This window comes from Panthera onca, chromosome D2, assembly GCF_046562875.1.
Source record: "Panthera onca isolate mPanOnc1 chromosome D2, mPanOnc1 haplotype 2, whole genome shotgun sequence".
NCBI classification, from domain to species: domain Eukaryota; kingdom Metazoa; phylum Chordata; class Mammalia; order Carnivora; family Felidae; genus Panthera; species Panthera onca.
In genome coordinates this window covers 32,532,637-32,548,619 of record NC_138349.1, presented here as the reverse complement: position 1 = coordinate 32,548,619, position 15,983 = coordinate 32,532,637, and the positions used below count along the sequence as shown (strand labels likewise).

The 15,983-nt window shown below is 41.5% G+C and overlaps 1 protein-coding gene across 14 annotated transcripts in view; it reads left to right on the top strand.

The window, feature by feature from the left end:
• The window catches only part of CC2D2B (coiled-coil and C2 domain containing 2B), a 93,230-nt gene extending 85,282 nt beyond the window's left edge, over positions 1-7,948 (top strand). For all 14 annotated transcript variants that reach the window (XM_078434663.2, XM_078434673.2, XM_078434671.2 and 11 more), the window contains 3 exons: positions 2,475-2,533; positions 4,189-4,366; positions 6,685-7,948. In XM_078434663.2, the coding sequence (XP_078290789.2) occupies positions 2,475-2,533; positions 4,189-4,366; positions 6,685-6,873 (426 nt within the window). In that variant the 3' untranslated portion in view covers positions 6,874-7,948. The remainder of the gene's footprint in view (positions 1-2,474; positions 2,534-4,188; positions 4,367-6,684) is intronic.
• The last annotated feature ends 8,035 nt before the right edge of the window (positions 7,949-15,983 follow it).

The following is a 15,983-nucleotide window of genomic DNA, read 5'->3' as shown; positions in this document are numbered from 1 at the left end:
CTTTTCCCATCCCAAAGTTGCAACTGATGTATTGCCACCTCCTGCAGCGAGGTGACATATTTAGAGATGAGGGTTTTTTGTTTACTGTTAATCATTCTATTAGGGCTTCAGTGAAATGTTGCTTGTGTGCCTGCGCTTTGTGAGGCATCAGTACCACAAGGAAAACATGTGTCTCAGTATTGCCAGGACTTGTGTTCTCAAGGAGGAAAGAGAAGGGAGCAGGCAATTGCAGGACAGAGTGGTAAAGGCGATCACAGAAGAAATGAGTGTGCTTTTGGGAGCGTGCAGCAGAGGGCCTGAGGGGAAGGACAGCTCCTGGGGCTTCCTGGGTAAAAAGCAGTGACCAGCAGAGTGAGGAAGGTGAGCAGGAGCTGGCCTGGAGGAAGGTCGGAGTAGAGAATAGTCCTGGCAGAGGAGAGGACACAGCAGGCATGACGACCAGCAGGTGCAGGCAGGTGTCTGTCGAGGAGCTAAAAGGCCAGCTTGGCTGTGGCCAGGGAGTGAGCAAGACAGGCTCAGGGGTGAGCAAAGTCCTGGTAAGGACATGGGCGCCTGTCCTCAGGACAGTCAGAAGCTAACATCACTAAGGCAAGGGCTGCCGTGATCAAAATTGTAGTTTTTAAAAGCCACTCTGCCCAAGTATGGAAACAAAACATTTTGTCATGTCGAATCTATAAATATAAAACCCAGTATTGCATTTGACTTGTATCTCTATTCTTTCTTGTGGATTAATGGCCCTCAATCTTCTGTCTTGCAACACACATCCCAAAATAAACCACTATCTGTGGTGAACACTTGTTTTTTGTCACAATTGTGAACACAAATTTGAGTGTGTAAGATGAGCATGTGGGTACTCAGAGATGAAGTTAACAGGGAGATCCTCTTGAAGTTTTAAAAGATATGAATTCCCTGAAAGAAAGGGCCTTTGCCAAAGAAAGCAAGTGGACTAACACCTCATAAACTTATCGAGTTAACGTTAACCCAGGCAGGCCTCTTTTTCAGGCCTGAAGGTGGCCTAACTAATCCACTAGTTACCTGACGGAGGGAGGGGCCGGGGAGGGGAGTGAGGGCCTTGGAGGGTTACACAGTGGTTGGTGGCAGCAATAAAGGCATTCAGCTTACCTGTGCTGTCTGGGACAGCTGGTGGCCCTGCAACATGACGTTGGAGTTCATAGTTTCCTTTCTCCAGTGTCTCCCCTCTCCTGGAGGAATCTGTTGTGGGGAAACTCCCTGTGCCTGGGACTGTTGTCTAATCTATCCATGGTGGCATCAGAACCCTGGCAGATTGCTGGGCCTTGCCCTGTGAGTTTCTAATTCAGCGGGTACCACATGGGGGCTGAGAATTTGTATCTCTAACAAGTTCCCAGGTGTGAGGTTGCTGGTCCAGGGGCCACACTTCTGGAACCACTGGCTTAGATCATCACCTGACAGACTGAATCTTCTCAATCACTCTTGAAATATTCTAGCCCCTAGAGGTCTGAAAACTGTTGCCCTCTTATTGCACAAGCCTCCTCCCGCCCATGTCCCTATCTCTACAGCTACCTCTATTTCTCAGTTCAGGAATGCTCAAAATAAAAATGCCCAAGCCCAGCCCCTCTGTCTTGTCCATGTGAGCCCTGCAGGGAGGGACATGCACACAAAGACCTGGCTCCTGCCAGCTGGAAGAAAAGGATATTCAACCAAAGAAGGAAGATAACAAACCATGTTAAAAGAGTAGTAGGGAGCCTGATTTGGTTCAGTCGGTTGCGCGTCTGACTCTTGGTTTGGCTCAGGTCATGATCCCAGGGTCATGGGATTGAGTCCTGTGTGGAGCTCTGCACTGAGTGTGGAGCCTGCTTGGGATTCATTCTCTCTCTCTCTCTCTCTCTCTCTCTCTCTCTCTCTCTGCCTCTGCCCCTCTCTCCTGCTCATGCCCTCTCTCTCTCTTTCTTTCAAAAATTTTTTCAAAAAATGAAAGAGTAGTAGTAATAATACCTGATTTTATTGAACGATATGTGCCAGGCTTTGCATATATTACTTTATATCAAAATCTTCACAAGACCCTAGGGAAGTAAGTACTATTATTGTCCCTCTCTTAAAGATGTGGTATCGGAGACTCGGAGAAGTTAAGTGACTTCACCAAGGCCACAGTTAATAAGTGGATGAGACTAGTGCAGGTGCCAAAGATTTTCTGGTATAACCAATAAGCATGTCAAATGTTTGTTTGAATAAATGAATGTGGCCAGCAGACCTGTCTTACCCAGGAAAAATACCTTGTAAATCCACTCCTCATCCTGCGCTCTGGTGAAGTAATACTAAAATCAAAGGAAACACTGTGATCTGTGTTTTACCTTTGTGCTTCTGTGGTGGAGTGCTTTTGCCACATGAAAGTGGTTTGGGTTCCCCTCGTTATAATTAGCACTCCAGGGGTGACTGTGATGTCAAAGTGGTCTCCCTAGAATCTTTTATAACTTTCAGTTGTCTGTATGTTTCAGCCTGAGGAAATAATTTATTGTGACACTAATAAAAGCATGATAGAAGATCTAAAGAACAGGTATGACCTTTATTTATATATTACGATTACTACGTTTTCTCCCTAATCTCTTGCTCCTTTCAGTTCTCCAACCCAGGCTCTCAAAATACCTATTAGATTCAGCATTAGAAGCAAGAGATGGAGGTTATGGTAGTGTCTTCCACTGAGTCATTGACTTTTGGTCTGTGCATCAAAAAGCAGTCCCTCTGCCATTCCAGGACACTCCTTACAAAAGACCATCTAACTTAAAAAGTGGTTGCCTCTGGAAAATATTGTAGGGCTACTGCTGGGAAGTTCTCAACACAGACACCTGTTGAAGTTATGGTAACAATAATGCAGTAACTAATACTTCTTGAAAGGAAATGAAGGTAAATGGCCCACCACTTGGAGTATGGAAAAAACATCCAAGTTGGGTGGTAGAAACATCAATATTGTCCCTCATCGGCACTCCCCCCTTCCCCAAACACACACACACACACACATACACACGTCCCAAGGAGTTGTTCAGTCAAGCTTAACAAGTTTGTCAAAGTCACAAACTTTACAGCAGGGCTTGCTCCTACTCCAAATGTGTCAGAAGCTTCTAGATCTTACTGTCTCCAGTGACTCATGCTGACATAGCAGGCTGCCATATAAGCCCCTACCAACTAATCAAAACAAAACATAACAAATAATATTGCCACTCCCTTCTCTCGCTAGTACACAACTCCCACCTCTTATTTCCTTCCTTCTTCCCCAGTTCTTAACAAAAAAAGGAAGCAGTGCAGTAGAGAAATGATTCCAACTTCTGGTTTTCATCAGAATCACTTCTAGAACTATTTTAAAAAATAGATGCCAGGATCCCAGACCAGACCCGTTGAATCAATACCTGAAGGTGAAATATGTTGATAAAGCCCTACAAGTAGTTCTGATGCTTAGCCGCTTCTGGGTCTCTGCAAACTCCAAAACTACTCAGTCACACTACAGACTCAGCCAGGAGGAAATTCCCAGTGGCTTTTTGTTTTTAAGCACACAGTGATTCTGTGTAAAGATGAGGCTTCTCAAGGGGGCCCCGTCAACCAATGTACACTGTCCCTGGAATAATCTACCAGCAGGCACTGTTCTAGGGGCTGAATACAAAGGCACAAATCTCTGCCTTTATGGAGTGTACATTCTAGCGGGGGAAACTGATCATCATACTTATCAGTCTGTGCCTCATTTCCTTCCAACCATGCTTGCTGTATTAACTAATCTAATAAATCCATCCCTGCTGACATCACCCAGACCAGATATCTGAACTTTCATAAATGCAGTTTCTTGGAAACACAATATTTTATGACAGAGGAGGGCCCTGGAGAATGGGGATGTCAGTCCAGTGATCAGACAGTAGACGTTGTCACATCACACCCAGTAGGCAGCTGTCTACACACAGGTAACCAGAAAAGAGATGTGCCTTTGAGATCCAACTGTTGGCTCTCCTGGGAAGCTTCTTGCTTTCCCAAGCCAAGCAAGTGCCTGCTTCTCCCCAACTTGATTAATGTGAATGATGGTAGATATCCTTAGCCATGAAGGTCTGGTTCATCCTAAATAAAATAAAAAAAAATATTCTTGCACTTGAGTAAAGTGACAACACTCTCATCACGTTTATTACATGAATTGTAATTTGTCATAAAATAACCTTTGCATTTTTACTTTAGGATTGAGAGGACTCTGAAATGTAAAATGATGGAATGGCGACCTAAACAGCCAACACGCTGGAATCGACAATGTACTTATATTTTGCAAAAAATCCTTCCTAAGCTGGAACTTGGCACTGGAAGCTTTGTTTTATCTGAAGAAGAGGGTGAATTTGAAAGACTACTCCAATTTTATTGGGTATGTGTATGATTTAGTGCATTAGTGACATTTGTTGTATCTATGTTGTTAATTGCTAGGGAATAGTAATCTTCAATATCTCTGAAATGCTTTTTTATCTCGATCCTAGACAACAGATGATAAGGCATTAAAATACATTTATTTGTAGACTAAGCAATTTCAAATAGACTGAACAACTATTACCATGACCACACTGCATGACATTTTCTTGATATGTTTTATGTTATATAGCCACAAAGTTTGGAAAAAGAGATGAGCAAAAGAAAGTCACCTGCAAATAAGAAATTGAAAAATGATCTCTGGATGGTAGTAATAGACTAGATTCTCTGTCCTTGGTTCTGGGCAAGAGGACTCCAGGCAAGCTTTGATACCTTTCACATGCAAAATACTCCCAAATTTCTGTATCCAGCCTGGTCTTCTTTCCTGGCCTCCTTTCTTATATATTTGCCAACACATTTGTCATCATCTTGGTTGGTTAAAAGGTATCTCAAACTCAACAAGTTTGTAAACAGACATGGTGGGCATTTGGTATATTGTTTTTCCCCTACCTACCAACAGCTCTTGACATCCTGTCACTGACTCTTCCCTGTGAATTGATCCAATGGGTTTTTGAAAGCCCCAGCCTCCCAAGAGTGAGATTCTTTCCCCCTACCATCTCGTAGACTAGACATTTTCTAGAGAAACCCTCTGAGAGAAGAAAAGAAGGAATCTGTCTGGAGTTAAGTACTTAAGCTGTCAAAGAGGGATCTGTGGGTGCTATTTGTTCATGAATAGAGAGGAAGTTGCTTTTATTTGTATTAAAAAACAGAATTAGTGGTAAACAGATAAGCAAAGCAATATAAGCCAAGGTTAATATAAGCCAAGGTTTAAAACGTGTACTTTCTTTGTAAAATTATCTACTTAGTAACACATAATCATAAACTTGAGCTTAATCTTGTGGTTTGGATTCAAACCCCGGTTCAACCATTTATCACTAGTTTTGACCAAGTTACCTAACTCCTTTATACTTTCCACCCCACTGGGCAAGATAAACAGGGATAAAAATAGTTAATCTGGTTTGTGGTTCTGGTGAAGATTAAATGAGCTGCTACTTACCACAGCACCCAGCACTTAGCAAGTGTTCCGCAGATGTTTATTATTATTTGTATTACATGTGAGAGGCCTTGTGTTAGGCACTGGGGTTATGACAGTAAACAAGACAGATACAATCTTGTGCATTCACAGAAACTACAGGCTAATGAGACAGACCAGAAAACATGTAATTGCAGTCTAGTTTACTAAGTAAGTTAGGGAAGGACAGCATCCTATTGCAACCACATAGGAAGAACACATGAACAGATTTAAGGATCAAGAAAAGCCTCCTGAAGTAAGCAATCTAAGGCTTGAAAGAGGTTTCTGATTGTTATCTGCGTCTTACTAAATAGATAATTTTACATAGGACCATGTACCATAATCCTTTAATCCTGTCACACAGTTGTCACTTAATAAATATAAATTGAATCAGTGTTAAATAAATTCTTCCATAATGCTCACTTAAATACCTCATTTGTAGGACCAAGTAATATTCCCATTGGCAGTTTGCTATTCTAGAAAGGGTGCACGTATTTAGAGTGTTAAGTGTGAGGGCTGTGGTATCTGGCTTTGTTCCTCTCTCTCTGGAAAGTGGGAATTATAGTAGAACCTACCTCATCAGGTTATTTGAGGATTAAATATGTATGTGAAGCATTTAGTACTGTTCCTGGAACACGGTTGATGAAGTATTGGGGGTGATAGTGGGGTCTGTGGGGTCCAGAGGCAACGGCCAAGAAAGAATTCTTGAAGATGTCTTTGGTGCAAAAAGGTTATTTTTTAAAGCATGAGGACAGGACCGGTGGGCAGAAAGAGCTGCCCCGGGAGCAGGAGGAGAGACTGGTTATATACTCTGGAGTGGGGGAGGTAGAGTCCAGGGGAAGTTTCCAGTGAGATTTTCATATGCTAAAGAAGACTCACGAGATACTGGAGGCCTAGCTATTGTCAAGCTAAGGTTGTTTTTCCCTCTAGCAAAGCATTAACAGTAAGATAGCAGGGAGTTCCTGGAGAAACATTTTACTCCGCCAGCCTCAAGTGTTTGTCAATGGGCTGCAGGTTATAAGGAAATTTAATTCTATCTACCATTTTCTTCTGCCTTTGTTTCCCACATCAATTGTAAGCACCTAGAAAATAACATTACTTTGTGACTACCATTTTTTGAGGCTTCTGTAATATTTTTGCATACAGTAATTCCTGATTGCCTACATGCCTGTAGCATGGGTTTACATGTTATTCTGTCTTTTGTCTAGGTCACAGGATTTCCTATCCAGATGCCATACACTGATGTGCAGTCAATTATTGATGCTGTGTATCAAACTGGAATTCACTCTTCTGAATTTCCCCAGACAGAATTTGCTCTAGCTGTATACATTCACCCATACCCAAACAACGTATTATCTGTGTGGATCTACTTGGCTTCCTTAGCTCGACATGAGTGAAAAGGAAGAAGGAAAAAGGAAAAAAATATATATAGGCTATGGGCCCCTCGCCCAAAGCAATCAAGACTTTTCTGGTACTTTAGATTTTGCTACTTATCCTCAAATCCAGCCAAATGTGAGCCCGATTTTTGGTTCTCTTATAGAGTTAGGCACCAGGGAGACCCACTCCCTGAACCTTTGAGAATGAGTCTAGATGACCTCCCGACCTCTTCAAGGAAAACATTTCAGTCAGTCGGGTGGCCTCTGGTCACTGTCTACAGTGGGTCTTATCATGGGAAAGAAGCAATTCTGGCCCCTACCTTTTAAGCCAGTATTACTCAAATCGTAGGCCTCACACCAGCTCAACGGAATCACCTGGAGAGCATTGTTGAAAATGCAAATTCCCACATCCCCCTAAGACCTACTGAATGGGAACCTTTGGGAGTGGAGCTCCAGAACCCACATTATTTTAAACAAGCTCCCTAGATCATTCTGATGACCTGTTAAGAGTGAAAACCCCGCCTTATAGAATGTTGTCATTACCAAAGTGAGGCTGGTACTTTTGATGCGGGTTCTGATGCAATTCCAGGTAGAAGATATTCAAGTACAAACTCCAGGTCATTGCCTCTCCAAAGATTATTTCACTGGTTAAGAGTAAAAGAAAAATCTGCCAGGTGGGGTTGAGGGCTGAGGTCAGCTTCTGGGGCCTCCTAAAAGTTTTCACTTGGCATGCTACTGACTTGTTCTTTCAGCTCCTAGTATTTGGAAGGGCTTCCCAAGAAGCTCTGTCTAACATGCTTTCCCGATTCTGTGAGAAAGGGAGAAAATGGTCTTACCAAATCTCAGGGCTCCTTTTCTCCTTAGTGAGGAGTCCGCCATTTTGCCTCTGGCACTTTTCTGCTGCTTTCCTTTCCCAGCAGTGACTCCAAGGAGGCCTGTCTAGATCCGAGGAGCCTTGAGAGAGAGTGGACAGGGATCTAAGTCAGAAGCGCTGTATTTTCTTCTATTTGGTTGTTCTGTGCTTCACTGAGGAAAGTATTTATACAGTTTACTTAAATGTTGCATAATTACTTACTCTAAAAAAAAAAAAACCAAAGGTACAGATTTCCAAAGGTTGATGAAAGCTTTTTTTGTATGAGGTAAAAACAGGAGAAAGAAAATTCACCTCTCCCACAAGCTGGAGTTTCTTGGGTCACTCTCACAAGCAGAGATCCCCCCCAAATACATCCCCAGGGACTCCTCAGTCTGAATTCTGTCCTGCAATGCACCTGCATGGGCAGGTGCCAGGGAAGACCTCATTTATGTGCAGTGATGTTAGTCTTGGACGAAACTTGTGACTACCTAAGTAAAATAGTAGAGATGTGGGTGAGGAGAACGCTTTTTCTCCAAGGTTAAAACCTAAGTGTGTGTATCCCCTAGCTGATCAGAATTTTTGTTCTTATTTGAATGTTCTATGAAGTTTTGTTATTAGCAAGTCAACCATATTGATTGGGGTAGCAGTAAATGATGTCTATGGAAAGACAATGTTGACAAAAAAATACTGAACTCACGCAGTTCATTTCTGTGGCATCTTCAATATTTACATAACTATTTTGTTAGTCATTTATGGTTTTCAAATTGATAGGCCACTTAAGTTAGGTAGAAAGTGTTCATAGGCAAGCATAGAGAACCCTTCTGTATCATATGGTTTTTTTTTGCAGGTGTATGGATTTCTCAACTAAAATTTTTTCCCTAAAATTTTGAAACTGTGTAATGAACCATTTTTTCATTTGTCTATTTTAAAAATAACATGATTTTATTTTTAAATTTTTATTTTAATTCCAGTTAGTTAACATACAGTACTTTATTATTAGTTTCAGGTGTACAATATAGTGATTCAACCCTTCCATATATCACCTGTTGCTCATCATGTCAAGTGCAGTCCTTAATCCCTATCACCTATTTAACCCGTTCCTGCACCCACCTCCCTTCTGCTAACCATCAGTTTGTTCACTATAGTTAAGAACCTGTTTCTTGGTTCATCTCTCTCTCTCTCTCTCTCCGAATTGCTCATTTGTTTTGTTTCTTCAATTCCACATATGAGTGAAATCATATGATACTTGTCTTTGTCTGACGGGCCTATTCCACTTGGCAGTATACTGTCTAGCTCCATCCGTGTAGTTGCAAAGGGCAAGATTTCATTCTTTTTTTATGGCTGAATAATAAATATTCCATTGCATATATATATACCATATCTTCTTTATCCATTCATCAATCAATGGAAACTTGAGCTGCTCTCGTATCATGCCCATTATAAGTAATGCTGCTATAAACATCAGGGTGCATGTATCCCTTTGAATTTGTATTTTTGTATTCTTTGGGTAAATACCCAATAGTGTGGTTGCTGGATTGTAGGGTAGTTTTTTGTTTTTAAATACTTATTTATTTTTGAGAGGGTGGGAGCAGAGAGGGAGACACAGAATCTGAAGCAGGCTCCAGGCTCTGAGCTGTCAGCCCAGAGCCCAACGAGGGACTCAAAACCACAAACTGCAAAATCATGACCTGACCCAAAGTTGGAGGTTTAACCAACTGAGCCACCCAGGCTCCCTGGGTAGTTCTATTTTTAACTTAAAAATACATCATTTTATTTTTTTATATTAAAAAAAATTTTTTAATGTTTATTTTTGAGAGAGAGAAAGAGACAGTGTGAGTGGAGGAGGGGCAGGGAGAGAGGAAGACACAGAATCTGAAGCAGGCTCCAGGCTCTGAGCTGTCAGCACAGAGCCCAAAGAGGGGCTCGAACTCGCAAACTGCAAGATCATGACTTGAGCGGAAGTCGGACACTTAACCAACTGAGCCACCCAGGTGCCCCTCATCTTTTTATTTTTAATGTACCTGTATAATTATATTTGGAGTGAGTTTTTTATAGATAGCATACAGTGGTTTATTTTTTAAATACCTTCTGACAGTCTCTTTTTTTAATTGGCATAGACCATTACATTTAATGTCATTGTTTATGTTTGGATTTAGGTCTACCATTTTTCCTTTCTGTTTTTGTTCCACTGTTTTTCTTTTCTACTTTAGTAGGTTATTTGAACATTTCTCAGTATTTTATTTTAACGTATATGTTAATTTTTTTGCTGTATATTTTTTAAAGAGTTCTCTGGGGATTGTACTATACATACTTAACTTTGCACAGTCTACTTAAAAATCTGCTTCTACATTTTACTACTTTAAGTGCATTGTAGAACTATCACCACCATATAGATTTCTTTACACTTCCTCCTTTATATATATGCCTATATACACACACATATATATAAAATGAGATTTATATATTATGTGTATAGTTTTCATATATTTGTGTATTTATTTATATATTTTACATTTTATTTATTTTTGAGAGAGAGCGCGCGCGCGCGCGCGCGCGCGCACAAGTGGGGGAGGGGCAGAGAGAGGGAGACACAGAATCCGAAGCACACTCCAGGCCGAGCTGTCAGCACAGAGCCTGGCACGAGGCTCCAACTCACAAACCTTGAGATCATGACCTGAGCCGAAGTCGGACGCTTAACCGACTGAGCCACCCAGGTACCCCTATATTTGTGTATTTAAATAGAAAGAAAGGAAGGAAGGAAGGAAGGAAGGGAGGGAGGGAGGGAGGGAGAAAGGAAGAAAGATTTATTATAAAGAATTGACTTATGCGATTATGGAGACTGAGAAGTCCCAAGATCTACAGTCAGCAAGATATCATGGAGCACAGGAGAAAAAAATGGTGTAAGTTCTAGTCTGAAAGCCAGCAGGTTCGAGACCCACAAAACTCCAGTGTTTCAGTTTGTCTGAAGGCCAAAAAAAGGCCTATGTGCCAGCTCAAAGCATTAAGGCAGAAGGAATTCTCTCTCTCACTCATAGGAGGGTCAGCCTTTGTGTTATTCAGAACTTTAGTTGATTAAATGGGGGCCACCCACATTAGGAATGTATGCTATTGTGATATAATAGACATGCATTTGGTCTTTGTCCCAAGTTCCTGATGAAAGACCTTCTAAAACCCTTGGAATTTCTTGAATGATAGGGATAAGAAGAGTATCTTCTAATATTTATAAGAAGCTCTTTCAAGCATACCTGAGTTTATACTAATGATGTGACTCTTGGTGGACCCCTAGATAGCTTCTGGATGGAGGCTGGAACCAACCATGTGATTAGGGGGTTGGAACTATCAGCCCTATTCCCTGACCTCCACGGAAGGAAGAGGGGCTAGAGATTGGGGTAATCGCCAATGGTCAATGGTTTGATCAGTCATGCCTACATAATGCAACCTTCATAAAAGCCCTAAACAACGGGGTTCAGAGAGTTTCTGGGATGATGAACACACTGAGATGCTGGGAGGGCAGCATGCACAGAGCAGGTATAGAAGCTCCAACCCCTTGCCCATACGTTACCCTACTCTATCTCCTCCTCCAAAGTGTATCATTTATAATAAACCTGTAATAGTAAAGTCATTTCCTGAGTCCTGTGAGCTGTCCAAAAAAATTACCAAACCTGAGGAGGGAGTCACAGAACTCTTCATTTATACCCAATCAGTCAGAAGTCTGAAAGCCCCAAAACTTGTGATTCATGTCTAAAGTGGGGACAGTCTTCTGGTACTGAGCATTTGTAGGATATGGCACTACTCCAGGTAGACAGTGTCAGAACTGAATTGAATTGTAGGACACCCAATTTGTGTCTAGAGGGTTGGCAAGTGGGTTAGTGTAAGGTTGTGAATAAAAACATTTTTATTCAAACAGGAGGGCAATATGCTTTACCCAGTCTACTGATTCAGATGTGCATCTCATCCAAAAATACCCTCACAGACACATTCAGAATAATGTTTGTTCAAATGTCTGGGCAAGTTGACACATAAAATTTAACTGTCACAACCATCTTACCTGGAAATGGAACATTGCCATATAGCATTTTCAAATTTGGAATACCTCCTTGTTGATTAGAGATTATAAATGTCTACATATTCTGTGCCCTATTTTTAAAAATAGCCTTGACAACTCTCTTTAACATTCTGCATTATGCTAAAACAGTTTGGAAACGTAGTCAAGGAACTCTTCCATGCCATGTTTATAACAGGTGTGATTTACCTTTTTATGACAACTCCAACTGCTAGGGGGTGAATACTTTAGAGGATAGAACTAGTGGTAATACAACTCATTAAGAAATTATCGTACAAGTCCAAGTAAGAAATGATGGTACCTTGGGCTAGGATGTCGAGAATGGACACAAATAAGCTGTACTGACTTGAACAGCTCCTCCCTTCAAAAAAAATTTTTGTCTCTCCAGAAACTTAGAATGTAATCTTATTTGGAAATAGAGTCTTTACAGATATAGTTAGTTAAGACGAGGTCATACTGGATTAGGGTGGGCCCTAAATCCAATGATTACTATCCTTTCAAGAAGAGGAGAGGACACAGACACAGAGGAGGAGGTGCTGTGAAGAGGAAGGCAGAGATTGGAATGACATAAGCCAGGGAACACCAAGGTTTGCCAGGAGCCACCATAAGCTAGGAAGAGGCAAGGAAGGATTCTTCCCTAGAGCCTTCAGAGGAGCATACTGACAACTTTATTTGAGACTTCTGGCTTCCAGAACAATGAGAGAATGAACTTTTGTTGTTTTGAGCCACTCGGTTTGTGATAATTTGTTATGGCAGCCCAAGGAAACTAATATAGTAGTAGACCAACCCAAGACATATTTTGGGGGTAACCAACAGAACTGCAGTTATGAAACATACTTCTGAAGTATCAAAACAAGCAAAGAACAAAGTGTAAGACTTTTACTGGAAATAATTCATTCAACTTCAAGTTAAATGTAGTAGACTGAACACAATTTACTCTACTCCCGCTCAAGTGGACCACACAAGTGAATAAAAGCTAAGAAACTAGAAAGGAGATAGACGCATAATAACCAATTTACCAGACCACAGGAAGCTGAAAATGAAATGCCTATAGATTCAGGGATGTTGGGACTTTTCAAAGTCAACAAAGAACCTCAGAAAACTCAGGACCTGCGACACTTTAAAGATGGAGGTAAGGGTAGAGATACGAGGTGAGTTAAAAATAGCGGGCTCAGTTAAAAGACTTTAAAAGGAATGGCTATACCAAAATATCCCCTTCCTCATCCTTTGTAGCCAGGCAACTCTACTTACCACCACTAGAAGTCTGAAAGCTTATCTTCTAAAGAGGTTGAACTGTGGGGAAGGAGAGGGGGTTCTACTGAGAATAGAGAGATCGTGTGAAAGTGTGTTCACTATGGTGAAGACAGCCTTCCAGGCTGCTCCTCCATGTAGCCTCCAATCCCCTTGGCAGAAATGAGAGGGCCAGAAGGCATTAACTAGAGCATGAATTCAAAATTGTGAGGGGAAGTGATTTCCGGGTTAGAATTTCATATCTAGTCAAACAACCAAGGATGAGGGGAGAGTAAGGATACTTTCAGATATACCAGGTCTCAAAGATTTGCCTCCCAGACACCCTTTCTCAGAAAGCTGTTGGGATATGTGAGTCAAAGAAAAGAAAGACATGTGATCCTGGGAATAGGAATCTAACCCAGGATAGGCAGCCATCAGCTCTAGAGAGAATCCATCAATATTGGAGCTAGAGTGTCAGCATTAGATGGATCCAGGGGAATCAATCAAGAGTGGAAAGATAAAACCAATAGATTATCTGATAGGCTTGACTGTTTCGAAAGCTGAATGGAGACATTTTATAGAGCTATTGGAGGATGTAGAAAACTTAAGACACAGACTTGAAGAAAGCAAAGAAAAAGCATCTAGGAAAACAAAAAGGAAAGTATAATTATAGGACACCATGTGGCTGCACAGTGAACAAAGTGTAGTCATGACAATGAAAACAACTGAAAATGGATGTAACCAAAAATGTGTTAAAATTATATATTGGGGAGATGAAGGAAGGGGGAAATGTGTGTGTGAAAGGTAATACAGACCATCTAATTTTTCATTAGCCAGGACAGTATATAAATGTATTTTAAAATGACAAATTGAAATCATAATATAAACATGCCATTTTGAAAGATGATAGCAAACACCGTGAGAAATAGCTAAAAGAGATCAAAGTGGTTACCTTTTGGAGTAGGACTTGGGAGTGGGGAGGGAGTGCTACAGGGAATGGTTGCTCTCCATTATATGCCTTTTAGAAATATTGGACTTCTTAATTGGTGTACATACACGAATTGCCAGGATACATTTTCAATTTAAAACCTTTCAAACTGGGACACCTGGGCGGCTCAGCTGGTTAAGTGTCCGACTTTGACTCCGGTCATGATCTCACGGTTCATGAGTTCGAGCCCTGTGTCGGGCTCTGTGCTGACAGCCCAGAGCCTGGAGCCTGCTTCAGATTCTGTCTTCCTCTCTTTCGTGCCCCTTCCCCACTCGTGCGCTCGCTCTCTCTCTCTCTCTCTCTCTCTCAAAAATAAACATTAAAAAAAAATAAAACCTTTAACACTGGACAATGATCAGAGCTCTATAAAGAGTGTTGGGCCTCTTTCCCTACAGAAGACTGTCACACGTGTGTAGCAAGAACAAAGAACCGGGGCGCCTGGGTGGCTCAGTCGGTTAAGCGTCCGACTTCGGCTCAGGTCACGATCTCGCGGTCCGTGAGTTCGAGCCCCGCGTCAGGCTCTGGGCTGATGGCTCAGAGCCTGGAGCCTGTTTCAGATTCTGTGTCTCCCTCTCTCTCTGTCTCCCTCTCTCTCTGCCCCTCCCCAGTTCATGCTCTGTCTCTCTCTGTCCCAAAAATAAATAAACATTAAAAAAAAAAAAAAAAAAAAAAAAAAAAAGAACAAAGAACCTAAAATGTTAAAGTCAGAAGCAATCTCAGTCATCGTCTAGTTCACTATATTTATTTTTGAGAGAGGAAGAGAGAGAGAGAAAGAGAGAGAGAGATAGGGGGACAGAGGATCCGAGTGGGCTCCACACTGACAGCAGAGAGCCCGATGTAGGGCTAGAACTCAGGAACTGTGAGATCACCACCTGAGCCGAAGTCAGACATTCAACATACTGAGCCACCCAGGAACCTGTTTTAAACATTTTTTAAAGTTTATCTATTTTTGAGAGAGAGAGAAGTTCACTTTATAGATAGGAACATGAGTCTCAGAGGAGACAAATTACCAGCACTCCACTAGGGAGCAATAAATCAAGAACCAGGAAACAGCCCAAGTCTTCGGGCGTCCAGTCCTTTGTGTCAGTGGAATCCAATGTAGCCACTGAAAGGAATCCTGGATGTTCTATTATTGAATGTTCACCAGAATATATTGTGTGACAAAGCTAGGTAGGTACACAACAGAGGGCATAAAGTGTGATGATGTGTGCACAAAATGGAGCATGCATTATGTATATGCATGGTTAGAAGTACTTGGCTATTTCTGGAAGGGTACACAAAAAAATAGAGTTAATGTTGCCTCTAGGAAGAACTGAGATTAGGGGAGAGAGGGAGATTTGCTAGTCCCTCCATACAGTCTTCTGTTTGAATGTTTTACCTTTTGCATGCATTCTTTAAAAAAAAAAATTAAACAATTTAACATCAGTGGCCTTTTACTGCCTAAAGTTCCTGAGTTATAAAAGCATTGCAGAGAATCTGGTCCTACCCTCATCTTTGCATAATCCACTTTGTGCCTTAGGCAGCAGGCAGGCTGGACCCTTTGCACATTTCCTCACTCTGCTCACTCTGTAGAAGTTCTGCCTCTTTTTTTTTTTTTTTTTTTTTTTTACTTCCATCCTTTCATACCATTCCTGGCTGCTGCTTCCAAGACTTCCAAGTCTTTCCTATTTCTTCACTCCAAGCATACAAGGACCTCCATGTTCATTCCAAACGTGCCTTCTCCTTAGGGCCTTTGAATTTGCTGTTCCCTTTGCCTGCAACCCTCAGCCACCAGATACCCGCACGTTCCCTTGCTTCCCTCAGGCCTTTGCACACCTCACCTTATAAAAAAACGATGTCCAGTCACTGTCACTTTCTAGTCTCTATTTCTATTTCTTTTTCTTCACAGAACTTGTCACCACGTGGTGTTTTGTTGTTGCTCACTTACTGTGTTTCTCTTTCCCCTTTAGAAAATAAACTGTATGTATGAAAACCAGACTTTATTTCGGAATTAAGTA